Source organism: Aureococcus anophagefferens (genome assembly GCF_000186865.1).
Source record: "Aureococcus anophagefferens unplaced genomic scaffold AURANscaffold_4, whole genome shotgun sequence".
NCBI lineage: Eukaryota > Pelagophyceae > Pelagomonadales > Pelagomonadaceae > Aureococcus > Aureococcus anophagefferens.
In genome coordinates, this window is record NW_008705564.1 from 652,203 (window position 1) to 679,402 (window position 27,200).

The window sequence follows — 27,200 nt, forward strand, 5'->3', positions numbered from 1 at the left end:
ACTGCCCCCCCCCCCCCCCCTAGAGCCGCGTCGGCGCCGGCGCCGCCGCCGCCGGCGCGTGCGTCGCCGGCGCGAGCGCGGGCTCGATGCAGGAGACGATCGCGTCGACGAGGGACGGCGGGAGGCGCGACAGGCGGCTGCCCTTGTCGCTAGAGCCGATCCAGAGGAGGCGGCGCCGCGCGCGGAAGCGGCGCTCGCGCTCGTCGAGGAGGCCGAGCTTGCGGAGCGCCGCGCGCTCGCCGCGCTCGCGCCGGAGGAGCGCGACGCCGCCCTCGAGCCGAAGCTTGGCCCGGAGCGCGAGGAAGGACGCCTGGGCCTGGAGGAGCGTGTTGAGGAGCGTCGCGTCGCAGTCGGGCTCGATCTCGCGGCCGCGGTTGCCGCTCGCGAGGCACTCGTGGAGCGCGCGGCGCCGCTTCCGGTCCGCGGAGAAGCGGCTCGCCGCCGCGTGGACGCGGGTCCGCGCGACGGCGCACTGGCGCGCGAGCGCGACGCGCTGGCCGTAGGGCCGGACCTCGACCGTCGACGCCTTGACGAGGAAGCTCGTCTCGCCCGTGCGCCGCGGCCGCGCGGCGCCGCGGGGCCGGCCGTGGCTCGGCGTCGCGGACTCGCGGAGCGCGCCGTCGCGCGCCAGGAGCGCCCCAAAGTCGCCGACGTTCGAGTAGTACGCGATCCAGAGCTTGTCGAGGGGCAGCGGCACGCGCGACGCCAGGGCCAGGCACTCGCAGGGCTCGTCGACGTACGTGTTCGCGACGACCCAGCGCTCCAACGACCCGCCCTCGCCGACCTCGAGCGTGCCCCCCGCGACGCAGCGCAGGTCGTCGTGGAGCGCGACGAAGTCGTGGTCGTAGCGCGCCAACAAGTCCGCGCCGCCGAGGCCCACGAGCGCGTACCAGGCCGCGTGCTCCCGCGTCTCCTCGCCCCCCAGCGCCCCTAGACGCTCGAAGCGCTCGCCGACGCCGACGCGGATCGCGCTCTCGCCCGGCGCGTGCGCGAACGCGTACGTGCCCGGCGGCAGCTCGAAGGACGCGTCCGCGCGCGCGAGCTCCCAGGCCGAGTCGCCGACCTCGAAGCGGCGCTCGAAGGACGCCGCGGGGATCAAAGGGTAGCCGTGGAGCGCGTGGCGCGGCGGCCCGGGCCCCGGCCCGACGAGCTCGCAGACGAGGAGCACCGTGCCCTCGCCGGGCCCCAACACGACGCCCCGGAGCCGCCCCGGGTCCCGCGGCGGCGGCACGGCGGCGAGGAGGCGCGCCGTCGCCTCGGCCTCGTCGCGCGTGTCGCCGCTGCACGCGGACACGGACGCGCACGTCTCCGACGGCAGCGGGTGCGTCCGCGCCCGCAGCAGGTCCCCCAGCGCGAGCGCGGCGTCGCTCGTCCGCGGCGCGGGCCGGTCCTCGCGCGCCGCGCACCGCCCGACCGCGCGCGGCTCGCGGACCTCGGCCGCGAAGGCGACGGACGACTCGCGCGACGCGGTCGTCGACGGCGGCGGCGCGCCCGCGGCCGTCGCGTCCGACGACGCGTCCTCGGAGCGCGCGGACGGCACGGGCGTCGCCACGGGCACGCAGAGGGCGCGCGCCGGCGGCGTCGGCGAAACGCCGCCGGCCGGCGCCTCGGGCGCCGCGACCTCCGGGGGCTCCTCGGCGACGTCCTCGAGCACGGCCGACGCGGGTGCCGACGGCGTCGTCGCCTCGCCGCAGCAGCGCTGGAGCTGGCACTGGGACGTCGGCGCCGCCAGGGACAGCAGGTTGCCGTCGATGGGCGTGCCGATGAACGTCGCCGCGTGGTCGCCCGAGACGCCCCGGACGTTCTGCATGACCAGGGCCACGAAGCCCCGGTTCGACGCGCGCAGGCTCAGCGCGAAGGGCCGCGGCATGCCGCCCTTCTTGATGCGCTCGACCTCGCTCCGCGCCCGGTGCAGGTCGCCGTCGTGCTTGAAGGGCACGTCCCTCAGGTGCTCGGGCCGCTCGGCCAGACCCGTGACCTCGCGCGCGCCGTCGCTCCAGAGCGCGATGGACAGGTCCGGCCGCACGCCGACCACAAAAAGCGCCATGCGCTCCAGGGACACGCAGCGCGCGAGCTCGCGCTGGAGCGCGAAGCGCTCCGTGACGTCGCGGACGCAGACGACCCACTCCGTCGTCCGCCGCCGGCTCGGGAGCCGCCGCTTCGTCGCCTTGAGCTCGATGGTCCGCCCCGCCATCTCCACGGCGAAGGTCACGACCTTGACCTTGCAGCCCAAAATGGCCTCGAGGGCCGTGCCGCCGGCGCGGCCGTCGCCGTCGAGGGGCGTCTCGCCCAGGAGCGCCGCGGCCTCGCCCCCGGGGATGATGGACCCGACGGCGTTGTTGCAGACCTGGACGCGCGTCTCGCCCGACGACGCGTCGCGCGTCACCACAATGACGCCGTCGGCGATCTGGTTCACGATGGCGTCGTGGTCCCCCAGGAGGCGCGCCCACTGGCGCTCGTCGGAGTTCGTCTTCCAGACGAGCGCGAGCGCGAGGAGCGTGAGCGTGCAGATCGTGCCCGCGGAGACGAGGAGCGCGACGAAGGCGCTCCGCTTCTTGCCGCCGTGCTGGTACTCCTCGCAGGTCACCCGGTAGGGCCCGCCGCCGCCGCCCGCCTGGGACCGGTCGCCGCGCTCGAAGGGGTGGCCGCGGTCGACGACGGTCTTGGCTAAACGGCGGCCGCTGCCCGTGCGCCGCCGGTCGACGACGGTCGTGATGCCCCGGTTGTCGAAGGTGATGCGCTGGTGTTTCGAGGTGAGGGACTGCAGGAGCGAGTCGGGCCCGTAGTGCATGAGGACGCCGATGGCGATGGACTTCTCTAGGAGCTCGCCGGGGCCGCTCATCGGCGGGAGCGCCTCGCCGGGCCGCGTCGGGATGTCGCTCAGCCGCCACGCGCCGTTCTCCTCGATGACGAGGAAGAAGGACCAGTAGATGGAGCCGTGCTTCTCCACGTAGAAGTCGCGCCTCATCAACGTCTCCAGCGCGTAGCGCCGCGACCCGAGGTACGCCGCGACGTCGACGCCGTAGACCCACGCCGCGCCCTCGGGCATGGGCTCGCGCGTCGCGCCGTTGTACCACCAGGAGTGGGCGATGGGCGCCCGCGCCGGGAACAACGTGTCGGGCGAGTCCGGCGGGTAGGGGTGGTCGTAGGACGCGTAGACGACGTCCTTGAACGGTGACCCGTCGAAGCGCCACGTCGAGATGTTCCAGATCCGCTCCCAGCTCCGCGTCTCGTCGTCGTGGATGATCGGCGCCAGGCTCAGGTGGAGCTGGATGTCGCGCAGCGCGTCGGCGACGCCCGCGGAGTCGAGGTCCTGGAAGACGGACACGCCCGGCGCCATCGCCGCGTCGCGCTCGACGGTCCGCCGCATCTGCGACGCGTTCCGCGGGAACACGAAGTCGCGCCAGGCGGCGTCGTCGCGCCGGTAGGCCCCGACCCAGCCCTGGAGGAAGAGTCTAGCGGCCTGGTGCGCCGTGCCCTCCGTCGTCATCACCGAAGTCGCGACGGCCTCGCAGCTCGTCGCCTGGCGCCGCTCCTCGGACCGCCGCTGCGACTCGGGGAGGAACTTGAGCTCGTAGAGCCCGATGCCCACGAGCACGAGGCCCATGGTGCAGGCGATGGCCAGGGGCTTCCGGTAGTAGCGCAGCGCCGCGCCGCGATGCGTCGGGCGCAGCTCGACGCTCACGTCGTCGTTGCTGAGCTGGCGGTGGAGCCCGCGGCCCCGGCCCTCGTCGACACCCGGGGCCTCCTCGGCGCGCACCTTCTCGGGCGCCCCGACCCCGACCTTCTCGCCCGCCCCCGCCGGGGCGGGCTGGTGGAACAACGGCAGGCTCGGGAGACGCAGCATCATGCTTTGCCGCGCCCGAGGGAGAAAGGTTCAAGTTTACCGCGGCCGAAGCTTATCCTACATGTAGCTTAAGCTTCCCGCTCGGCCTCCGCCGCGACCGCCGCCGCCGCGCGCAAGGCGAATTCGGGTCCCGCGCCGCGCTCCTCCACCGCCGCGCGCGGTGTGACGCGGCGGACATGCCGATCGCGCGCTTCAAGGTCGTCCTCCTCGGCGAGGGCCGCGTCGGCAAAACCTCCATCCTCCTCCGCTACGTCAAGGGCGAGCGCGTGCCGGCGTCCGACGACCCCCCAACATCTCCTCGACGAGACGCTCCGCATCGCAGGTATTCGGACCGGCAGGTGTCCACGCTGCAGGCGTCGTACCTCGACAAGCGCCTGAGCCTCCGCGCGGGGCAGAGCGCGTCGCTTTCCATCTGGGACACCGCGGGCCAGGAGCGCTTCCACGCGCTGGGCCCCATCTACTACCGCGACGCCGACGGCGCGCTCCTCGTCTACGACATCACGGACTTTGAATCCTTCCAGAAGGTGCGCAAGTGGGTCCGGGAGCTGCGGCAGATCGTCGGCCAGGAGATCGCGATCACCATCGCGGGCAACAAGGTCGACCTCGAGAGCTCCCGCGCCGTGCCCGAGGCCGAGGCGCTGGACTACGCCGCGTCCGTCGGCGCGACCCACGTCTACACGTCCGCGAAGCTCAACAAGGGCCTCGAAGACGCCTTCGCCGAGCTCTCGGAGCGCATGGCGACGCGACGGAACGAGACCCGCGGGCCCGGCGCCGCGGGGCTCCCGGGCGCGAAGCGGTCCTCCATCTCCATCGTCGACGACCCCGTCGCGCCCAAGAAGAAGGACTCGTGCTGCTAGAGGGCTGAGCAGCGGCCGTAAAAGTCGGAAGAGCGGGCAACATGCAATTCGGAGATGCAGCTTGAAGAGGTGTTGAGTCTGAGCCCGTCGGCAGCCACACACAGCGTCGACGTCCCGGTGTCCAGCGTCGACGTCCCGGTGTCCAGCCGCTCCACGATGCTCACCACCATTCGCGCAACTGCGCGCCGCTCCATCACGACCTATGCGTCCCAGTTCGGCGCCGTCGACGTGCCCAACGCGTCGTTCACGCAGTTCGTCGCCGACAAGGTCGCGGCCCACGATCCGGCCAAGGCCATGCTCACCTGCGGCCTCAGCGGCAAGACGCTGACCTTCGGCGAGTTCGCGCCGCGCGTCGCGGCGGCGGCGGCGAAGCTCGAGGTCGCGCCGCGCGACGGGCCCTTCGGGGCCGGGAGCAAGCTGCTCATCCACGCGCCGAACTGCGTCGAGTTCCCCGTCGCGTTCCACGCGGCGCTCGCGCTCGGCGGCGTCGTGTCGACGTCGAACCCGCTCTACACGGCGCGCGAGCTCGCGCACCAGGTCAAGGACGCCGACGCGAGCCACGTGCTCACCGTCGGGCCCTTCGAGTCCGTCGTGACGGAGGCCGTCGCGCTCGCGGGCGGCAAGGCGACCGTCGGCGTGCTCGGCGACGGCGACTTCGTCGACTTCGCCGGCTTCGACGCGGCCGCGGCGCCGGCGCCGGACTTCTCCCTCGACGGCGCGGCGCGCACCGCCGTCGGCGGCGCCGCGGTGCCGTCGTCCGAGCCCTTCGACGCCGCGAAGACGCTCGCGGCGCTCCCCTACTCGTCGGGCACGACGGGCCTCGCCAAGGGCGTCATGCTCACGCACGGCAACATCGTCGCGAACCTCATCCAGACCGTGGCCATGGTCGAGCGCGCGCGGCCCGACCTCTGCACGAAGGACGACACGCTCCTCGGGTTATTACCGATGTTCCACATCTACGGCATGATCACGATCCTCCACTTCTCCATGATCTACGGCACGACGCTCGTCACGCTGCCGAACTTCGAGCCCGAGTCCTTCCTCAAGACCATCGCCCAGCACCAAGTGTCCGTCGCGCACCTCGTGCCGCCCCTCATCCTCTTCCTCGCGAAGCACCCGGCCGTGAAACCGGAGATGATCGACTCGCTGCGCTGCATCATGTCCGGCGCGGCGCCCCTCGACGAGCACACGCAGAAGGAGGCCGCGGAGCGCATCGGCGCGTCCGTGCTCCAGGGCTACGGCATGACGGAGACGAGCCCCGTGCTCACGATGGACGACGGCGACCACTTCGGCTCCGCGGGCAAGCTCATCCCGTCGACGGAGGCTGCTTTGATGGTGCCCGACGGCGAGTCCTACCGCGACGCCGCACTCGGCGAGGAGGGCGAGCTCTGGTGCCGCGGGCCCCAGGTCATGCCGGGCTACCTCAACCGGCCCGACGCGAACGCCGAGACGCTCACGGACGACGGCTTCGTGAAGACGGGCGACGTCGCGAAGATCGACGCCGACGGGAACCTCTTCATCGTCGACCGCGTCAAGGAGCTCATCAAGGTCAAGGGCCTCCAGGTCGCGCCCGCGGAGCTCGAGGGCTTGCTGCTCCTCCACCCGGCAGTCGCGGACGCGGCGGTCGTCGGCGAGCCCGACGACCGCGCGGGCGAGAAGCCCCACGCCTTCGTCGTCCTCAAGCTCGACGCGGACGCGTCCGCCATCGACCTGACGAACTTCGTCGCGGAGAAGGTCGCCGTCTACAAGCAGATCCAGGCCGTCACCTTCGTCGACGAGATCCCCAAGTCCGCGAGCGGCAAGATCCTCCGACGAGTCCTCAAGGAGCGCTTCGAGTGACCGTGGACGCTCGGCCGCCGGTCGTAACTCCCGCGTGGTGGTATCTAGGCGCTTATGCGGGGGAGGGGGGGGCGCGGCGCGCGCGGGGGTGCTTGGTCCCCGGGCCTAGGTCCGCGCGTCGACCGCGCGCTCGCGCGCCTTGACGAGCTTCGTCGCGAAGGCCGCGACGGCCTCGAGGATCACGGGGATGGGCAGGTCCTTCTCGTCGACGTAGTCGCGGAGGAGGCCCTGCTCGTCGCGGAGCCGCGCGACGGCGGCCTTGGCCTTCGCGAGCGCGGCGTCCGCCGGCGCCGTCGCGGCCTCCATGCGCCGCGCGAACGCGGCCACGGCGAGGTCGTCGGCGTCGGAGCCGCCGCGGGGCCCGAGGCGCTCGTCGGCCTCGCAGGCGCCGGCGAAGTGCTTGAGCTCGCGGAGCGTCTTCTCCGCCGCGCGGACGACGTCGAACGTCTTCTCGGGCTGCGCGAGCGCCTGGGCGGAAACCAAATATTCGACCCGACTTCAATGTGCCCGTACTCGACCGTTTCGACGCGGGCGCTTCGACCGTGCTTCGAGAACTTCATGAGAGCAATCGATTCGTCCAAACATCAGCCGAATCGACTTCGATGTGACCGAGCTCGAGAATTTTGAAGTTTGGTCGGGACGTCCCGAACCGGCGGTTGATTTCCGCCCCGGCTCGCGCCGCGCCCTCCGTGAGCACGGGCACGATGGCGCGCAGCGCCGCGTCGATGGCCGCCGCGTCGAGCGCCCCGTCGGCGCCGCGCTCCGACGCGTCGCCCTCGAGGACGACGGCGAGGAGGTCGAAGGGCGTGCGGCCGCCCGCGCCCCTGGTGTGGTCGAGGCGCTCCAACTGCACGAGCGACACCGCGGCGGCGTTGCCCCGGCGCGTGCCCCGGTTCAGGCGGTTCCCGAGGGCCAGGGCGCTGTGGAGCGACGCGCGGAGCTGCTTGTCCTCGCGGAGCGCCGCGCACGCGTCCGCGCACGTCGCCGCGGCCGCGGCGGCCGCGGCGAGCTCGCCGGGCGCGTCCGCGCAGGTCGCGGCGGCGCCGAGGTAGCGCTCGACGTTGGCCCGGCCCCAGGCGTGGACGGCGAGGGCGAAGGCCGAGGGCCTCGAGAGCTTCGGCGGCTTCGAGCCGTCGCGCGCGGCCGCCGCGGCCGCGGCCCAGGCCTTCGCGCACGCGTCCTCGCTCGGCAGCGCGACGACGAGGGCGCGCACGCCGTCGGCGGTGACGCGGTCGCCGTCGACGCCCACGGCCACGAGGCTCCGCAGGAGCGCCGCCTCGTCGTCGGCGCCCGACGGCGGCCAGGGTTTCGCGCCGCGGACGCCGGCGAGCGCGATGGACACGTTCAACGCCTCCTGGTGGTCCAGCGCCTCGACGGTTTTCTGGGCGTCGGGCGTCTTCGCGGGCGTCGCGCCGCCCTTCTTGGGCGCCTTGGCCGGCGTCGTCGTGAACATCTCCTCGAGGAGCTTGGAGGCCGTCTCGTTCTCCGTAAACAGAAGCTCCGCGCGGCAGCCGAGCGACTCGCGGTTCCTCCGGCCGCTCGTGCGGCCCCAGAGGCTCCCCTGGCGGCTCTTGGCCGTCGGCGACGTCACGCTCTCCCAGTGGACGCCCTTGGTCGTCGACGCGGGCGCGTCGCGGACCTCGGCGCGCGCGGGCGCCGCGACGCCGAGCGCCTTGGCGACGGCCGCGAGCGTCGCGGCGCTCATCTTCTCGTGGCTCGCCTTGTGCATGACGGCCTCGGGGTCGACGCCGTTCTTCCGCATCCGCCGGTAGTACTCGACGCGCGACGCGTCGACGTCCGGGTCGGCCTCCGCGGCCGCGGCCGCGGCCGGCGGCGGCGGCGGCGGCGGCGGCGCGTTTCCCGCGGCCGCGAAGCGGCGCTCGAGCTCCGCGAGGTGGGCCGCGTCCACACCGTCCGTGCGCGCCTTGATCATCGCGCCGCCCGCGGGGCAGCCCATGCGCACCATCTTCTCGTACTGGGCGAGCTTCTCCTCGTCGAAGCCGGTGTCGGCCTTGGGCGCGGCCGCGCGGCGCCGCACCTGGACCTTGAACGGGTACTCGCCCCGCTCGACGGCCTCGGCGAGCATGTCGTAGACGTCGTCCTGCGTGAAGAGGCCCTCGCCGCCGGCCTCGACGTCCGCCTCGTGTTCGAAGAAGCTCTCGCCGGCGACGCCGACGATCTCGTCGCCGACTTTCAGGGACGCAAAGTGCTCGCCGGTCTCCGTCGTCCCCGTGATGACCGCGCGGTTCGACGACCCCGCCAGGTCGTCGAACATGAGGCCCAGGGGCCCGCGGACGAACTCGACCTCGACGCGCTCGTAGGGCCGCGCCGGCGGCGCCGGCGGCGCCGCGCGCGCGGCGAACAAGGCCGCGACGCCGCCCGCCGCGGGCGGTGCGGCCGCCGCCGCGCGCGCGGCGAACAACGCCGCGACGCCGCCGGCCGCGGGCGCCGCGGGCTTCGGCGCCGCGCGCGCCGCGAACAACGCCGCGACCGCGGACGGGCCCTCCGGCGCCGCGGGCTTCGGCGCCGCGCGCGCCGCGAAGAGCGCCGCGACCGCCGACGGGCCCTCGGGCGCCGGGCCGGGCTTCGCGGCCGCCGCCGGCGCCGGCGCGTTGACGGCGCGCGACGCCGCGGGCGCGAGAGGGCTCCGCGCCGCCTTGGGCGCGACGTCGCTCGCGCGGCGGAGCGGCTTCGCCGCCGCGGGCGCCGCGGGCGCGTCGCAGAACGCCGCCGTGCGCCGGCGCCGCGCCTTGCGCTTCCGCGCCTCGGCGCTCACGGCCTCCTGGGCCTCGGCGACGGCCCGGATCCAGCGGCCGTGCTCGAACTTGGTCTCCGCCGCGAGCGTGAGCTTCGTCTCCTGCTCCTCGGCGTCCAGGAGCGCGAAGGCGACGCGGCCTTTCGGCGCCGCGGAGAACGGCGCGAGCACGACGGACTCGTAGAGGTAGCGCTTCGTCTCGTCCTTCTTCTGCGGGTTCCGCACGACGATCTCCGACGGCGTCAGCATCACGTGGCGCTTCTGCCAGACGACGATGCCGAAGGGCCTCTGGATGCGCTTCTCCAGGTAGCCCTCCATGGCGATGGACGGCGGCATTTTGGCTCTTGTGGCGGCGGGGGCGGCGCGACGGGGTGGTGCTGGACGTTACGGCGCGAAAGACGTTAACGGCGAGTTCCGGCGCGTCCGAACTTGTCGGGCGGTGTCCCAGACGTTAGGGCGTCAAGCGAGACTAACGTCGGTACCGAGGACGTCAAGGGCGTCGGTAACGAGCTCGGCGCGCGTGCGACGGCGCCGATGGCGAAATCTCAACGAATGCCGCGCCGCAGCCGGGCGACGACGAGGACCTCCTCGAGAGAGAGAGCCGGCGGGCAACGAGCGCGAACGAGCGGAAATCACGCCTCCAGGCCTGCCTCCGTACGCGGCCCACTTCTCCCCGCCGTCCACTCAGATCGGCTTCGCGCCGCCGCTCCGCCCCGTGAGGGGCGCGAGCTCGGCGAGCGCGCGGCCGGCGGCGGCCTGGGCGGCGGCGTCGGGCGCGCCGCCGGAAGCCTGGAGCCGGAGGAGCGGCGCGACGGCGCCCGCGTCCTTGGCCGCGTCCCGGCGCGCGTCGCTGCCCCGGGCCACCGCCGCGAGGCAGCCCGCGGCGTGCTCGAGGACGTCGGCGTCGTCGTGGCCCAGGAGGCGCACGAGGGCCGGGATCGTCGGCGCGAGCGCCGCGCGGGCGGCCTCGGCGTCCGCGGCGGTCCGCGTCGGCGAGCCCTCGGCGAGGGCGCGGGCGGCGGCGACGGCGCCGCGGGCGCGCGCCGGGTCCGCGAGGAGCGGCGCGAGGAGCGCGGCCGCGTTCTCGGGCGCGGGCGCGTCGAGGTCCGCGAGCGCGCGGGCCGCGTCGCGCGTGCCGGCGGACGCGAGGGAGTTCGCCGCGACGTGGCTCGCGAGGGAGCTCAGGGACGATTCGGCCTCGTCGGGCTTGGACGGCGTCAGCGTCACGCGCGCGCGCTTCGCGGGCGGCGCCGCGCCGTCGCCGCGCTCGCCGCGCTCCATCGCGCCGTCGAGGGCCCGCCAGAGCGCGAGCGACCCGCCGAGCGTCGCCGCCTCGGACGCCGCGGGCCGGCCCGGCGGCGTCGACCGGGCGTCGGGGCTCGGGCGGCGGCCCGTGGGCGTCGACGCCGCGGACGACAGCGACGACACGGGCTGGTCGTCGCCGTCGCCGGCCGGCTCCGGCAGGGCCTCCGCCTCGCCCGCCGCGCGCGCGTCGGCGCGCGTGCGCCGGCGAGGCGGCGCGCGCGTCGTCTTAGGGTCCATGAGAGCGGAATGCGTCGATGCGATTGCGTTCCTAAACGACTAGGCTCATAAGCCTTCCGGGGCAGCATCGCGGCACCGTGGCGTCATTAATGACGGCGCCGTCAACATCAACATCGTTAAACAACCGATCCTCTCCGCGTTTGCTGCGAGAATGGCAGCCCCAGGACCAGCTCCGGTCGTCGAGGCAGCTCCGGCGAAGGCGCCCATGCCGCCCACGATGGACGCGTCCGTGTTCCACCCGCTCTTCCGGCGGCTGCTCGACGACGTCCCCGGCGCCCACCTCGGCCTCGTGTTCCGGCCAGCGGACGTCGAGGCGCTCGCGGTGTTGCTCTCGACGCTGAGCGTCGCCGTCCACGAGCTCTGGAGCCGGTCCATGCTCTGGAGCGACGTCGACGACATGGAGCTGTCGCCGGAGCTCCAGGAGCTGCTGCCGCCGGGCGGCGGGGGCGACAACATGAGGAACGGGCTGCCGTCGGCCTTCGGCGCCGTCGTGCTCTCGTTCGTCTTCCCGACGCGGGGCTTCGAGGACGACCAGAACCAGGTCGTCGACTTCAAGCGCCAGCGCATGGGCATGCGCTGCGAGGGCCCCGTCGTGGACCACCCGTTGATGGGCGCGGTCTACGGCATGAGCATGTTCTACTGCCTCGTCATGCAGCTCACCGAGGAGCGCGTCGAGGACCCGCAGGGCCTCGACTGGATGGTCAAGCACCTCGGCAAGAAGATGGTCGCCTTCCTGCCCGACGACCTCGTCGCGCGCGCGGGCCTCGAGACCTGGCTCCGCGACTACTGCGACGCCATGGCCGGCGCGATCGTCCGCGGCTTCGCGGACGTCGACGAGCGGGCCAAGGCCGTGGGCGCGGACGAGGTCGCGGCGTACTTCGATGACACAGGTATGCGTGCACAAGCCTTGGGTTTCGCTGGGGACGACCGACACACGGCCGACGGCGCAGGGATAGCATGGCGCGACCGCTACTATCCCGAGAACATCTCCGGGAAGGATTGGGACGACATGCCCTGGAGCAAGCCGCGGGGCAACGACGGGGACGAAGCCGCGGGCGAGGACGGTTCGCGCAAACCCGCGGACGACTCCTCCGACCCCGATGTGAGCGACGACGAGCAGGCCAAAATGAAAATAATGGGCAAAATGGGACCGTCGCTGTGGCGGAACTTCGACGGCCTCCGCCTCAACGTGGAGGGAGCAGAAGAGTTAGACCCCTGGGAGCAGAGAGTTAGGTCGAGAGGAAACCGCAGGACGTCAAAACCTGACGCGCGGACCATGCTCCTGCGGCAGCGCATGTACGAAAAGTGCTACGGCGACTACGCGCAGGACATCATCGGCGACAACTTCCAACCGCGCCAGTACCAGGGGTACAAGTCCATGTCGATCCACGTCATGCGCGCGCTCAAGGACTTTGGGGCGACGACGTGCTGGGTCAAGCCCTTCCTCGACCCCCTCGCGTCGCCCTGGGCCGGACCGAGCCGCCCCCTGCGCATCACGCTCGTCGGCTGCGCGATCCACGACGCCGGCGCGGCCTGCGTCGCGTCCGCGCTCCGGTCGCCGGGCTGCGCGATCGTCGAGCTCGACCTCGCGCTCAACTTCATCGGCTCCCGGGGCATCGCGGCCCTCGGGGACGCCCTCGCGCACAACGCGGCGCTCGCGCGCCTGAGCCTCGAGGGCAACGCCATGGGCAACGCGGACCTCGAGACGTTCCTGGAGAAGGTCAAGGCGCAGCAGGCGCGCGTGGCGGATCAGGGGCCCGAGGCCGGCCTCCAGGAGCTCTGCGTCGCGTCGCTCCTGTCGGAGAACGACGAGGACGATGCGCTGCTCCAGCGGCTCGAGGCGATCCGCGTGCGGCTCCTCGCCGGCGGCGCCGACGAGGCGGACGTGGACCGACCCGACGACCAGCACCCCTGGGCCCCCTACCGGGCCATGGACGCGGACCGGTCGCGGCGCGTGGCGGCAACGATGGACTCCTTGACGCGGATCGACCGCCTCCTCGACGCGCCGACGCCGTGGGCCGACGACGGCGCGAAGACGCCCGGGACGGACGTCGAGGACGTCGCGGCGGCGATCGAGCGCCGCGACGCCATGGCCGCCGCCGGGGACCCGAGGGCCATCGCCGCCAAGGCCGCGGACACGCTCGTCGCCGACGAAGCGGAGCGCGCCGCGGTCCCGGCCGAGCTCGCGCGGCTCGGCGACGACATCGCGCGGCTCGCGCGCGAGCGGGTCGTGCTCGACCAGATCCCCCCGGTCGCCGGCGAGCTCGGCGGCTTCCGGCTCTACGCCTGGCCCCAGTCCGTGCGGAAGCCGCCGGCCGTGACCGCGTTCGCCGAGGGGGGGCGCGGCTACGAGCTCGCGCAGGTGGACCTCGGCGCCGTCGCGGCCTACTACGAGCGGCTCATGGAGGCCGCGGGCACGAACAAGACGCTCAAGCTCCTCCTCGTCGGCCTCGGCACGGCGGGGAAGACGTCCTTCGCGAACCGGCTCCGCGACGTCAAGGACGAGGCGACGGCGCACTACTGCACGCGGCCCGAGGACCGCACGGTCGGCATCGACATCGCCGACTGGCGGACGGCGGACGTCGACTTCAAGGTCTGGGACTTCGCGGGCCAGGACTCCTACGGCCTCACGCACCAGTTCTTCCTCTCCGCGTCCAGCCTCAACGTCATCGTCGTCGACGTGAACCGCTACGCGATCGGCGACGACGCCGCGTCCAAGGCCGAGGTCATCGCCTACGAGTGCGAGGTCGAGCTCGGCTACGACATCAAGGACCACCTCCCCGCGATCACGAAGCCCATCGTCGAGAGCGACCGCATCTACCAAGACACCTTCAAGGCCATGTACGGCCACGAGCCCGACGCGTCCGTCGCGCTCCTCGAGCTCGAGGACAAGCGGGCCTACCGCAGCGGCGCGCTCCTCACGACGGCCCAGGCCCGCGAGCAGCGCGCGGGGCCGCCCGAGGCGAACCTGCACTCGCCGCTCGCGCGCGCGGACGCGGGACCCGCCGCGCCGCCGTCCCGCCCGGAGACGCCGCGGGACGACCTGGAGCGCAAGCTCGGCGCCGTCAACCGGCGCAAGGCCGAGGTCGCGTCCCTCTTCGCCGCCGCCGGGGAGGCCCAGCGCGCGATCAAGGCCCTCGTCTGCCCCGGGAGCGCGGAGTGGGTCGACGCTGCCAAGGGCGGCGAGGTCCGGACGGGCTTCGCCTGCGCCGCCATCGCCTACGCGACGTGCCCGGGCGTCAAGTCCGAGGCCCGCGTCGTCGAGAAGGCCGACTTCAAGTACAAAGGCAACCTGCGCCGCGTCCGCGACGTCGCGCGCCTCGCCATCGTCGCGGACTCCGTGAAGGCGCTCGTCGACATCGTCGCATTCCTCCTGGAGACCTTCACGGTTGTCGAACTCGTCAACCGCTTCGCGGACCCGACGCCCCTCGGCTGGCGCGATGTCCAGTTGTTGGTCAAGGTGCCCGTCGCGGGCGGCGCCGGCGGCCGCGCCGCGCACCACATCTGCGAGCTCCAGGTCCAGCTCGAGGCCTTCAACGTGGCCCGCGTCAAGGCCCACGAGCACTACGCCGTGCTCCGGAGCAAGCTCCAGGAGGTGCTGCCCGTGGGCGACCTGAACCGCGTGCAGAACTACCTCCTCGACAAGCTCACGGACAGCGTGTCGTCCGAGGCCGTCTTCGACAAGGAGGTGCAGAAGTGGATCGACATTTTGCAGGACCGCGTCGCGAGCGCGACGGGCGCCAAGTTCCTGCTCATGGCGACGAAGATCGACCTCTGCGCGGCCGCGGCGCCGAAACGCGTCGACGCGATGCTCGCGCGCGTCAAGGGCGCCGAGGACCGGCGGCGGGAGACGGTGGAGCACGAGATCGCGGCGCTGGACGAGGACGAGAAGCTCGGCGCCGAGGGCGGCGCCATCAAGAAGCACCGCCTCGTGCGCCGCGGCGGCCTCAAGGCGGCGGCGCTCGCGAAGACGACGAAGAAGCGGAAGACGGAGCTCAAGCGCCTGTTGCAGACGCGGCCGAAGATGATCGAGGACCGCATCTACAGCCTCTCGGCGCACACGGGCGACGGCGTCGACGCCGCGCGCGCCGCGATTTTAGGCGCCGCGAACCGGAAGCACTTTGCGTTCCTCGGCGAGGACGTGCCCCAGGCCGACATCGACCTCCAGGAGGAGCTCGACCGCTGCCGCGTCTCCGGGCGGCCCCACCTCGGCTGGAAGGAGTACGCGGCCCTGTCGAAGAAGTGCGGCGTCCCCGCGAAGCACCTCGAGACGGTGACGCGCGACCTTCAGCGGCGCGGCGCGGTGCTCCGCTTCGGCGAGTCGACGACGAACCTGGACAAGGCGCTGGCGTCCATGGTCTTCACGGACCCCCAGTGGGTCGTCGACGCGCTGAAGCAGATCGTGCGCCACGACCTCCGGCGCCACCTCGAGCCGTCGGAGGAGGCGGACTTCGACCGGGGGCTGCTCCGGTCGTCGACGCTCCGGCGGCTCTGGCGCCTCGGGAGCGGCGACGGCTTCAAGCTGATCAAGAGCCACGGCACGGCGCTCTCGGCCGTCGACCGCGCGGCGAACCAGGCGAAGCTCATGGACGCGCTCGAGGCGCTCGTCGTCCAGTTCGAGCTCGCGGTGCCGCTCCAGTCGCCGGGTAGCGCGCGGGACGTGCGGGCCGAGGCGGACGCGACGTACCTCGTGCCCGCCTACCTGCCGGAGGCCGTCCCCGAGGACGTCCAGATCCTCTGGGACGCCGCGGGCCGCGACGGCTGCCACGTCGGCGTGCGGATCGAGTTCCCCTACGGCGCGCCGCGCGGCTTCCTCGAGCGGTGCCTCGTGCGCCTCATCAAGAACCTGCGCACGGGCGGCGGGACGCAGAAGCGCGTCGCGGCGTGGAAGAGCGGGCTGCTGGCCGTCGGGGACCCGCTGCTCCGCTTCGAGATGCGGCGCGGCGCGGACGACGGCACGCTCTGCTGGATCGATGTCGAGGCGCGCCACGGCGGCGGCGGCGCCCTCGCGCGGACGGCGGCCTGGGCCATGAACACCACGGCCAAGCTCATCGCCGTGGAGCTGCTGACGGAGTGGCCCGGGGCCATCTACGCGCTCAAGGTGCCGTGCCCGTCGTGCGCGCGGCTGCCCGACGGCAGCGCCAAGTCCTGCTGGGCCATCGAGGAGTTCGTCAACACGGGCACGGCGACGACGTTCAAGTGCGACAAGTGCGACGCGGACGTCAAGCTCGCGGACCTCATGCCGCCCATCGACCTCGTCCTCAAGGACCTGAGCCGCGTGAAGCGCATCGCCGCCAAGTGGAAGATGTTCCAGCGCCACGCGTCCGCGTCCTTCCGCGACGAAGCGACGAAGGCGGCCGCCGCGCCGGCGCCGAGCCCGCGGCCGCCGCCCGCGCGCCCGGACCACCCGCGGCCCGCGCGGCCCGCGCCGACGCTGCAGACGCCGCCCGCGCGGCCAGAACCCGAACCCGAACCCGGGCCAGACCGCCCCGGGTATTCCTACGTTTAGCACGGTCCTAGCTAAATTCCGTGTAATCGATGCCGTCGACGACGCGGACGCCGTCGCCCCGCATCTGCGCGACGGCGAGGTCCACTCGGAGAGCTCTTCACTCTCTACCTCAACGTCTGATCTTCAGCTCCGGGCCAAGCTGCCCGACGATGGAGATGCCCAGGCGCTTTCGGAAGCCATGAGAGCGCTCGCGGTGCTGTGGCTGGCGGTGGTCCGCGGCCAGCTCCTCCCGGGCGCGGCGGCGCCCGGCGGCAGCCTGGCCCGCTTCGCCGCCGTCCGGCCGCCGCCCCGGCCGGGGCCGCGGCGGGCCGACGGCACGCCGGCCAGCGCGCGCCGGGGCCACAAGCCCGGCGAGCAGCCGCACCGCCGGGACGTCGCGCGGCTGCGGGCGGCGCCCTGCACCGTCACGGCGCCCGCGGAGACCGGCGCGCTCGCGGCGGCCGTCGCGGCGCTGCGCTTCGACGGCGACGGCGACGCGGTCGTCTGCCTCGCCGCGGGCACGCACGTCGTCGAGGAGACGATCCTCATCGGCGGCGACCCCGCGCGCCGCGGCTGGCTCGCCCTGCGCGGCGAACCCGGGGCCGTCGTCTCCGGCGGCGCGGCCCTGGAGGGCTGGCGGCGCGCGGGCCCGGGGACGTGGACGCGCGCGCTCAAGCGGTCGCCGCCGCGCGTGCTCTTCGACGAGGCCCGCGGCCGGCGCGTGCCGCGGACGTCGTTTCCACAAACGTCCCTGACGAAGCCGCACCCGAACGCGACGCTCTTCCTACCGTCGGCGAACGCGTCGGCCTTCGAGGACGTCGAGTTCGTCTGGACGGGCACGCAGCGGTCCTTCGCGGAGATCCGGTGCCGCGCGTTCCTCGCGGACGGGGGCGCCCTCGTCGGCGTCGACGCCGAGTGCGCCGAGATCGCCTGGGGCGCCGGGCCCGTGCCGCGGCCGACGTCGGTCGAGAACGTCGCCGACTACGGCCACGCGGCGCCAGCGTTCTTCGCCACGAAGCGCGACCTCGTCTACCGGTCATTGGACGACGCCCCGCCGGTCCTCGTCGGCCCGCGCCTCGAGCAGGTGCTGCGGATCGAGGCGACGAGCCGCGTCGCCGTCCTCGACGTCGAGTTCCGCCCAGGGCAGCAAAAGAGAGCGACATTCCCAACTTCAAAGGCTCCTATCTCGGCCGTTTTCCACTCGTTTCGGCTGATTTTTGGACGAGCGATCATCTCTCGGAACGGTCTCGAAGCGTGGATGCTTTTTCCGGAACGCGCGCGCGCGGAACACTCATGTTGAAGCGAACTTGAATCACCATTTTGCTGCCCAGGTTCCGCCACTGCGCGCGGCTCCCGGAGACGCGGGGCTTCGTCGACAAGCAGGCCGCGGTGCTCTGGTCGCGGGGCGACGCGCCGGGTGCCGTGCCCCAGGGCCCGTCGCCCGCGGCGCGGAACCGGTCCACGGTCGTGAGCCCGGCCTGCGTCGCCGTCGAGGGCGCCGAGGCCGTCGTCGTCGACTCGTGCGCGTTCCGCCGCGTCGCGGCCGCGTACGCGCTGGCCGTCTCCGGCGGGTCGCGCCGCTGCGCCGTGGCGAACTGCACGTTTAGCGACCTGAGCGGCGGCGGCATCTTCGCGGGCTCCGTCGACGCCGCGCGCGCGCGCGACCGGCGGCGCGTCGACGCGCAGCTGAGCGTTTTCGGGAACACCGTCGTCGACTCGGGCCGCGAGTTCCGCGGCGCCGCGGCCATCTTCGGCGGCTACCTCGCCCAGAGCCGCGTCGAACGGAACACGGTGCGCCGCGCGCCCTACAGCGGCATCTCCCTCGGCTGGGGCTGGGGGCGCTTGCGCGGGTCGCTCGCGCGGGACAACGTCGTCGCCGAGAACTTCGTCAAGGACGCCGTGTAGACGCTGGCCGACGGCGGCGGCATCTATTTGCTGGGGTCCCAGCCGCGGACGCGCGTGTCGCGCAATTTCGTCGACGGCTTCCGCCACGGCTACGCGTACTACCTGGACGACGGCTCCGTCCACGTGCAAGTCGCGGACAACGTCGCGCGCTACCGGCGGCCGCCCGACGACGCGTCGCGGAGCACGGGCAAGGGGCCGGCCTGCGCGACGGCCAAGGGCTACGCCCACGCCCTCGCGGGCTTCAAGTGCTGCGGCTGGTCCGACCGGGGGCCGGGCGTGCCGCTCTTCACTTTAGGGTGCGTCGACGCCGCGCAGTGGAGACTCCGCGGCTGGAGCGAGCGCGCGTTCCCCGAGCGCCACGCGCTCATCGTCGCGCGCTCGGGCGACGCCCGGGCGTCGTGCCTCCACCACGCCTGGGACGCGGACGCGCTCGCGGTCGTGAGGGGGGCGGGCGACCCGCGGACCGCGGCGAACAAGAGGGCCGTGCTGGCGACGGGCGCCACGGAGGCGCCGGGCGGCGACTGCGACGAGCTCCGCACCATCGTCTCCAAGCACCACGCGTCCTGGTGCCCCTGCCAGGCCGCCGTCACCGTCCACTACGACGACGAAAACGACGCGAGTTGCGACCGGCCGTGGCGCCAGACGAGGCGCGAGGCGAGCCACGTCGCCGCCAAGTGCAAGCTCCCCGAGTCGATGAAGTACGACGCGACGCGGCTGCGGGGGGTCCAGGAGCGCGCCAACGCGGCGCCCCGCTGGGCGGGGGGGCGGAGCGCGTAATGCGGGGGTGAACAGGCGTCGTTGCTGGCGAGCGTGGGTTTGCGCAACGACGTGAGGTCAGAGCGCGAGGTGCCCGTTTCACGACGCGCGCTCTCGACGCTCGCACCCGTTCTCGCTCACGCCGCTCGTGCCTCGTCCAGGACGTCCGGGCGCGACGCGAACAAACTCAGTCTCGAGGAACGTCGTGTAACTTCGAGCAGAGAGTCGAAAGGTTCTGTCCGACGTTCCGCCGCACCTCGAGGCGTCGCCGCGCTCCGAGACGTTCGAAAACCATGATTCCGTCCGTCCAACCCGACGTCCTGCGCACGGAGCTCAACCGGTCCATCTACTACCTCGTGTCGCGCGAGCGCGGCGCGCCCGGCGCGTCGCGATCGTTCGACGATTTCCGCGACCTCCGCATCGCGCTCGCGGGCCAGCTGCCGCACCTCGCCTTCCCGCCCGCGGGCGACGTGGCCGACGAGTACGCCGCCGTCGCGCGGCTGAAGACGCTCCGGTCCTGGCTCGAGGCCGTGTCCGCGCACCGCGACGGCCTCGACGTCGCGGCGCGGCACGAGCTCGACCAGTTCCTCATGCCCGGGCCGTTCCGCATGCTCCTGCCGCCGCTGGGCTCGAAGGCGCGGCCCATGCGGCGGAGCCAGTCCTGGGTGTCGATCATCTCGAACTCCGACGACGACGAGGCCGCGGCGAAGCCCGCCGACGGCTGGGCCGCGAGCCTCGGCGAAATCTTCTTCGGAGAAGCGCGCTTCGACTCGCCGCCGAGCCACCTGCGCCCGCCCGGCCGCCCGCGGGCGTCCTGGGCCTGCTGCTTCGGCGGCGGCGGCAAGGCGCCGCCCGAGCGGCCCGCGGCGCCCGCGGACTTCCGGCCGCCGTTCGCGCGGAACGGCGCCGCGCCGGTGGGGCTACGAATCGACGAGGGTGTGCGGTACGCCGACCTCTAATCACACGGATCGTGGGTCTTCTAGAGCATCCCAGGACACGCCGCAGGACCGCATGTTGAAGGTAACGACCGGTTCAATTTCTTGCCACAGCTGCGATACAGCTGCGAGAGCTGAGGGCGACCCGCTCTGCGCACACGCGGCCGCCATGGCCGCGCTCATCGGCGCCGAGGCCGTAGACAACGCAACAACAGAAGCAACCGTCGAGGCGCACGCCGCCGCGCAGCCGAAGAGCTCCGAGCCGTTCATGCGGGGCCTCTGGAGTGCGGCCCACCGCATCGTGTCGCCCCGCACGCTGCTCGGCGCCGTGCAGTACGCGTCGCCGGCCTACAGCGACTGCGTGTCCCACTTCGACCTGCGGGGCGCGTCGCGGCGCGTCGCCGTGACCATCGACGACGCGCCGTCGGACGCGGCGCTGATGCATCGGACGCTCGACGCGCTGCGAGACGCGGGCGTGACGGCGACGTTCTTCGTCGTCGCGAACTTCTGCCGCGACGCCGAGCGGCTCGCGACCCTGCGGCGCGCCGTCGCCGAGGGCCACGAGCTCGGCAACCACATGTGCGACGACGCGAGCAGCCAGAGCATGAGCGAATCCGAATTCCGGGGCGCGCTCGCGCTCTGCGACGAGCTCATCGCGTCGCTCGACGCGTCCTGGCGGTCGCGGCCCTTCCGCTGGTTCCGGCCGCCCCAGGGCTACATGGCGAGCCACATGAAGCGCGCCCTCGCGGAGTTCGGCTACTCGTGCGCGCTCGCCGACGTATTTCCCCTGGACACGGAGGTGCGGAGCGTGGACTGGCTCGTGGACTTCGTGGCGTCGAAGACGCAGCCGGGATCCATCATCCTCCTGCACGCGCCGGACGTGCGCGAGACGGACCGGGGCAAGAAGCACGAGCGGCAGAACAACGCGGACGTCTTCCCGAAGCTGTTCCCGCGGCTCCGGGAGTCCTTCGAGCTCGGGTCCCTCTCGGACCTCGCCGCGGAGCACGAGTCCATCCTCGAGGCGGAGCTATCCGCGGCCGCGTCCGCCGGAAACGAGAGTCTCGACGCGCCCGCGGCGCCGCGGAGCACCTTCGCGAGCTGGTTCTCCGCGCCGGCGCCGGCGTCATGACGCGGGGGCGTGTGTAAACTCTTTGCTGAGAACACCCGACGTTCATGTCGGGGCTTCTCTTCATCGTCGTCGAGCGCGAACCGACCGCCGTTGAAGTTTCCACGTGCACACATTGCAATGCCAACCGATGGGGGCTGCCTCGATCGTTGCGTGAGGTCGCGACGATGAGCGGGACGCCGAAGCAGCGGTCGGCGAACGTCGAGTCGCTGTCGCGGTCGCAGCGGGCGAGCGCCGCGCCGCGGAGCCTCGGGCGCACGTCCATGAACGTGCGCGTGAGCCGCAAGGACTCGCGCGAGTACTTGAGGCTGCACCAGCTCGAGCCCTACTTCGAGGACGCGGCGCGGCAGGCGCTGGTCCAGGGCGACCGGCCCGCGGAGCGGCTGCGGGCCTACTTCCGGCGCGTCCTCGCCATGCGCCAGGTCGTCGGCCGCGAGTACGCGTACGTGTCCGCGACGGCGTGGAATAGACGGTCCTTCGTCGTCGTCTTCCGCGAGGCCATCCAGAACCTGCTGGGCGAGCACCTGACCGTGGGCGACTTCCACCAGCTCCTGCAGCTCGTCTGCCCGGACTTCCCCCGGGCGACGCTCGACGCGATCGTCCACGTGCTGCCGCGCGCGCTGATCAACGACGGCCTCGCGAGCTGCGCGACGCTGGCCACGGCCTTCGAGGTCCACTGGTTCCACGCGAAATTCCTCGGCGCCCTGGACCCCTTCTTCCGACGCCTCGTGACCATCGACCCGGTGACGCGGAGCTCCGTCGCGCTGCCGGCGCCCGCGCCCGCGCCGGGCGACCGCACGGCGCCGTCGACGCCTGTGTGGAAATCAAATCTTCAACCCGAATTCAATGTGAGCGTATGCGAATGTTTTGACACAAGAACTTTCACTGTGCTTCGAGAACTCGATGAGAGAAAACGATCCGTCCAAAAATCAGCCGAATCGACTTCGATTTGACCGAGCTAGAGAATTCTGAAGTTTGGTCAGGACCACCCAAACCAGTGGTTGAATTCGGCACAGGTCGACGCCGTCGTCCGCGCTGCCCGTCGGCGACCTCGCCGCGGCCGTGACCTACCTCAACGCGTCCAAGGCGAGCCACCAGGCCCACCCGGCGGCCATCTCCTGGGCCGTCGTCGAGCGGAGCCTCGCGGCCGCGGGCTTCTCGTCCGCCGTGTCCTTCCGGCGCTTGTGCCAGTGCCTCATCCAGTCCGAGAGCCTCGCCGCGCGGCTCCACGCGCGGCCCAGGGCGAAGCAGGCGCCCGACGACCACATCTGCGCCCTCGTCGAGGGCCGGGCGACGCGGCGGTCGAACGGCGACGGCGACAAGAAGAAGGCGGACGTCGACGACGCCAAGGCGGACGACCGCGCTTTGAGCCCGCCCACGAAGCCCGCGCAGAAGCGGGGCAAGACCGCGCGCAAGAAACCCGCGCCCGCCGCGACAAACGACGACGCGGCCCCCTAATTTAACTCGTACCAGATCCCACCGGCACGGTGCCGCACATGCGCTTGTGGTTGCCGACGAGGCTCCAGTCCAGGCGCTGGCACTCCTTGGAGCAGTAGGCCGCGTCCTTGCAGCGCGCGCACCGGAGGAACTTGTGGTCGTCACTCTCGAGGGTATCGCACTGCTTCAACTGGCACTTGCGCTTCCCCGCGACGCGTTGCTGGACGTGGACGGTCCGGAGCGGGTTGAGCTCTTGTAGGACCTTCATGTGGTCGCGTTCCGACTCGCAGCTCGCGAGCCGCGTCTGCATGGTGACCATGCTCACGTTCTGGCGGCCGAGCGTGAGCGCGTCGGCGACGGTGACGCGCGCCGTGATCGTCACGTCGCCCTCCGATACGTCGAAGCGGATGCATTCGCGCGTCGCGGCGTCGGGCCGCTCGTCTTTCACGCGCCGCATCTCCACGGCGAGCACGCTGGCGTGCAAGATCGCCGCCTTGTAATCCAGGAGCACGGGCGCGCCGCCGTGGATGTCCTCGTGGAGCTCCGCGTCGCGGTGGACCGCTTCGATGGGCGCGCGGCACTCCGGGCACTCGCCGAGCTTCGCCGCGCAGGCCGCGCAGCAGCCCGCGTGGCCGCAGGGCACCAGCCGCGCCATGTCCGAGTGCGGCAGGCTGTCGCAGCACACGACGCAGGCGACCATGGGGTCGTGCGCGCGGACGTCCGTGACGCGGACCTGCGCGAGTTTTACGGCCAAGTAGTCGCCGTCGACGCGCGCGGACGTCACGGTGAAGCCCGTGCGGGCGACGACGCCCGCGAAATCGAAGGCCATGCTTTCGACGTCGCTGAGACCGTCCATGCGCCCGAGCAAGTAGTCGCGGCCCTCGCGCGGCGACGCGAGCTTCTCGCCCTTGTCCACGAGCGCCGCGTGCGCCAGCGACTCGCGCCAGTGCAGCGCCACGGCGGCGGCATACGCCGTCTTGCCGAAGACCGCCGCGTCGTCCCGCGCCGCGCAGAGGGACCCCAGGGCCGTGACCTCGCCGTCGTCCGCGCCGCCCGTCAGGAACGCGAAGAAATGGACGCACGCGTCGCCGCACGCGCGCCAGGCCTCGTCGTCTCCGAGCGCCTTCCGGGCGTCGACCTGGACGCACGCGTCGCCGCACGCGCGCCAGGCCTCGTCGTCTCCGAGCGCCTTCCGGGCGTCGACCTCGACCCAGCGCACCAATGCTAAGAAGAGGGAGAAGCGCGCCATGGGCTCGAGCGCCGCGAGCCGGCGCTGGCCGTCGGCGTAGAGGGCGGACGCCAGGGCCTTGTCGGCTCCACGACAGCACGTTGTGACGAGCGGCGCGCAGGATCGCTTCGCGAAGAACTCGGTCAGGGAGGCACCCTCGAGGCTTAGCAGCGCCGCGAGCGCGTTCGCCGCGTCGTGCGCCATGCCAACCGCGGGACTCGCAGCCTCCATCGGGCTGCCCTTGATGCCAACCGCGGGACTCATAGCCTCCATCGGGCTGCTTGAAGCCAGAATCTGATGAAAGCCCGGCGGCGTGGATACAATTGTATGTTGCATTAATTGTTGAAGGGGACGCGCGCCCGACTGGCGCCCGTCCGGGGAGTACACGCCAAGTTACTCGTCGTTCGCTTTCGATTTTTTACGTCGACCGGGCGGGGTTTTCGGGCCCCGCGGTCCGGGACGCGCGCGTCGAAGGGCGCCGGACTGGGGGGGGGGCGGGCGGGGGTGTCACGCCCCGCGATCCGGTCCCCCGGCTCACTCGAGCTCGGCCGTCGACGGCGCCCAGAGCTTGATCGTCGAGTCGCCGGAGCCGGAGAGGACCTTGTCGCCCATCTGGAGGATCGTCCAGACGGCCTGCGAGTGGCCCGCGTAGGTCTGCTCGAGCTCGCCCGTCTCGTAGTCCCACATCTTGATGGTCTTGTCCTCGCAGGCGCTCAGCAGCTTGCCCTCCTGGTACTTGACGAGGCAGCGGTAGGGCGGCCGCTGGTTCCACTTCATCTTCAGGTGGTCCGCGACCTGGAGCGTGAAGAGGCACTCGCCCGTCCAGATGTTCCAGATCTTGCACATGCCGTCGTGGCCCGCCGACGCGAAGCGGTCCTTGTCGAGGAGGAGGCAGTACCAGACCCAGATCTTGTGGCCGTCCTCGTGCTCCTCGGGCTCCCACGACTCGTTGCCGTACGTCCGGAGCACCGTGCCGTCCTCGAAGTTCCAGAGCTTCAGGCTCCAGTCCGCCGACGCGGAGATGAAGGTGTTGTCGTCGATGATCTCGATGCCGTAGATGCCCTGCGTGTGCTTGATCATGTAGCGCTCGCACTCCTCCTTGCCGACGGTCCAGTGGCGGATCGTGCGGTCGCAGGACCCGCAGAGGAAGCTCTTCTTGTCCGGGAAGAGCGTGATGCACATGACCCAGGAGTCGTGGCCCTCGTACTCGAACTTGACCTCGCCCGTCTTCAGGTCCCAGTGCTTGATGAGGTTCTTGACGCCGCCGGAGAGCAGGTTGTCCTCGTCGATGAGGCAGAGGCACATGACGCCGCCCTTGCCGTGGTCGTGGTTCTTGTGCGGGCCGTCCTGGCCGTGGTCCAGCACCATGGGGTCCTGCGCGCCCGTCTCCAGGTCCCAGAACTTGATGAGGCCGTCGTCGCCGCCGGAGGCGTACTTCGTCTCCGTGATCTTGCAGAGGAAGCGCACGCGCTTCCAGTGCGCCGCCTCGATCGTGCGCTCGCAGTCGAGGATCGGCGCCGCGAAGGACGCCATGGCACCGGGCGCGGACCGCGACGCTGGCGCGCGAGGCGGCGGCAGTCCACTCGAGCACGCCTTTCTTTCCGATATTTGGGACGCGCTAATTGAATTGTGCAAGGGGCCGGAGTTTCGCCACCCGGAGTTTGGAACGATGGCGGACGCTGCCCCCTCGCGCGCGTCGACCCAGACCGCCCCGCGCCTGCGGCGGGACCAGGCGTCGAAGCACGCCCACGTGCGGCACCGGGCGAACCTCGAGGTCGGCCTCGGGCGCATGCTCGCCGTCGCGGAGATGCAGCTGCGCGCGACGGCGGCGACGAACGACGACCTCGGCGACGCCCTCGCCGAGGACCGGCGGCGGCTCCTGGACGCGGCCCTGTGCGCCCTCGCCGAGGCGCGGGCCCTCGGCGAGCCGTCGGAGGCGGCGAAGCGGCGGCGGCGGGGCGCGGCGCCGCCGTGGTTCCAGGGCGACGTGCTCCGGCTCGCGCTGTCCTTCGCCGCGCGCGACGGCGCGGCTTTAGGCGCCATCGCCGCCGTGTCCAAGGCCGCGGCGGCGGCGTCCGCCGGCGCCTGGGCGGACCTCGTGCGCCGCGAGGCGCCGAGCGTCCACGCGGTGCTGGGGAGCGCGCCCGCGCGGCGGCTCCGCCGCGTCTACTTCAAGAACCTGCGCTACGGCCCCGCGACGCCGCCGCGGCCGCGGCGGGTCCACGGCTGCGTCGAGTTCATCGTCGACGGCGTCGTCCGCGCGTCGTCCGTGGCGGCCTTCGGCGACGCGGGCTCGCGGGGCTGCTCCGTGCACGTCTTCGCGCCGCCCGTGCCCTTCAAGACCAAGGCGGACCGCGTCGGCGGCAACGTCACCTACGACGGCTTCCACCAGCCCGTCGTCATCCAGGACTTCGAGGTCCGCGCGCTCGCCGTCGCGGACCGCTACGCGTGCTCCTGGACGGGCCACAGCGACGAGCGGCGCGAGTGGCAGCAGATCCACGCCGTCGACGACCGCGACGAGCCGCGTCCTTGCGATTGTTTCGAGAGCCTTCGACCGGGGAAACGGCGAAAAATTGTAGGCGACGAGCCCTACTTCGACTCCATGCTCGCCGTGCTCGAGACGCGCGTGCCCGTCGACAAGGACTGCTCCGTCTGCGCCATCTACCGGTCGCTGTGCGACACGCGCGGGGAGAAGCGGCGGAGCGACCTGACGACGGTGTTCCTCATGCGCAAGGACCGGACGCAGGAGGACGCGCACGTCTTCGAGCTCCACGCGGCGCTGCTCGCGCGGACGTCCTGGGACTACAGCGACGAGACGGGCGGCCTCTTCTCCTACGGGGACCCCGACCCGAAGGACGCGGACGCGTACGCGGACGCGTTCTGGCGGGAGTCGTGGCGGCCGAACGCGCGCGGGGACCCCGCGCTCCCCTGGAAGCGTATCGACGGCTGGTAAGTGTCAATTAGCGGACGGCGCCGTCGTCGCGCGGGTGGACGCGGAGCGTCTCGAGGGACTCGCGGAGGGAGTGGATGCGGCCGACGTCGCTCCGCGCGCGGCGGCCGCGCGGCGGCGCCTCGACGGGCGCGCTCGTCCAGCGGCCGGCGAGCCCGCCGTCGTCGGCCTGGCCGTCCTCGAGGGCCCGCTCGAGGAAGCGCACGCGGCGCCGCAGGTGCTCGAGCTCGTCGTCGCGCGCGTCGCGGTCGTCCTTGGCCTCGGCGAGGGACGCCTCCAGCTCGCGGACGCGCCGCGCGCCCCGCGCGAGCTCGCGCTCCTGCGCCGCGTTCCGGCGCTTCGCCTCGTCGAGGGCGCGGGTCGCCGCCTCCAGGGTCTCGACGAGCGCCTCGCGCGGCGCGAACTCGCACGACGGCGCGTGCCGTCGCGCCGCCGCGGAGTCGCCGGTCCAGGGGCAGCCGTGGATCGCGTAGGCGCAGTGGCACTCCAGGTCCTCGATGAGGCCGACGATGGCCCGCGGCGCGCGCACGACCTC

At 72.5% G+C, this 27,200-nt stretch overlaps 7 protein-coding genes across 7 annotated transcripts; 3 read left to right on the forward strand and 4 right to left on the reverse strand.

Moving 5' to 3' along the window:
• Positions 1-19: 19 nt before the first annotated feature.
• Positions 20-3,850, reverse strand: AURANDRAFT_62038 (hypothetical protein; the record flags this gene model as incomplete). Its single annotated transcript, XM_009036428.1, has 1 exon — positions 20-3,850. One exon carries the CDS (start codon positions 3,848-3,850, stop codon positions 20-22), a length of 3,831 nt encoding a protein of 1,276 aa, XP_009034676.1.
• Positions 3,851-4,023: 173 nt separating this feature from the next.
• On the forward strand, positions 4,024-4,704 carry AURANDRAFT_22182 (hypothetical protein; the record flags this gene model as incomplete). The annotated part of the gene is made up of 2 exons (XM_009035995.1): positions 4,024-4,121; positions 4,170-4,704. 2 exons carry the CDS (start codon positions 4,024-4,026, stop codon positions 4,702-4,704), a joined length of 633 nt encoding a protein of 210 aa, XP_009034243.1.
• A 156-nt stretch (positions 4,705-4,860) lies between these two features.
• Positions 4,861-6,543, forward strand: AURANDRAFT_22043 (hypothetical protein; the record flags this gene model as incomplete). Its single annotated transcript, XM_009035996.1, has 1 exon — positions 4,861-6,543. One exon carries the CDS (start codon positions 4,861-4,863, stop codon positions 6,541-6,543), a length of 1,683 nt encoding a protein of 560 aa, XP_009034244.1.
• Positions 6,544-6,648: 105 nt separating this feature from the next.
• AURANDRAFT_62039 (hypothetical protein) lies at positions 6,649-10,840 on the reverse strand (the record flags this gene model as incomplete). Its single annotated transcript, XM_009036427.1, has 3 exons — positions 6,649-7,011; positions 7,241-9,610; positions 10,112-10,840. The coding sequence occupies 3 exons, from the start codon at positions 10,838-10,840 to the stop codon at positions 6,649-6,651; spliced, it is 3,462 nt and encodes a 1,153-aa protein (XP_009034675.1).
• A 9,367-nt stretch (positions 10,841-20,207) lies between these two features.
• On the forward strand, positions 20,208-20,795 carry AURANDRAFT_5548 (hypothetical protein; the record flags this gene model as incomplete). Its single annotated transcript, XM_009035903.1, has 1 exon — positions 20,208-20,795. A coding segment is annotated over one exon (588 nt), but the record flags the coding sequence as incomplete, so codon positions are not given.
• Positions 20,796-22,117: 1,322 nt separating this feature from the next.
• AURANDRAFT_62041 (hypothetical protein) lies at positions 22,118-23,919 on the reverse strand (the record flags this gene model as incomplete). Its single annotated transcript, XM_009036426.1, has 2 exons — positions 22,118-22,318; positions 22,531-23,919. 2 exons carry the CDS (start codon positions 23,917-23,919, stop codon positions 22,118-22,120), a joined length of 1,590 nt encoding a protein of 529 aa, XP_009034674.1.
• Positions 23,920-24,249: 330 nt separating this feature from the next.
• On the reverse strand, positions 24,250-25,248 carry AURANDRAFT_21854 (hypothetical protein; the record flags this gene model as incomplete). The annotated part of the gene is made up of 1 exon (XM_009036425.1): positions 24,250-25,248. One exon carries the CDS (start codon positions 25,246-25,248, stop codon positions 24,250-24,252), a length of 999 nt encoding a protein of 332 aa, XP_009034673.1.
• Positions 25,249-27,200: the final 1,952 nt, after the last annotated feature.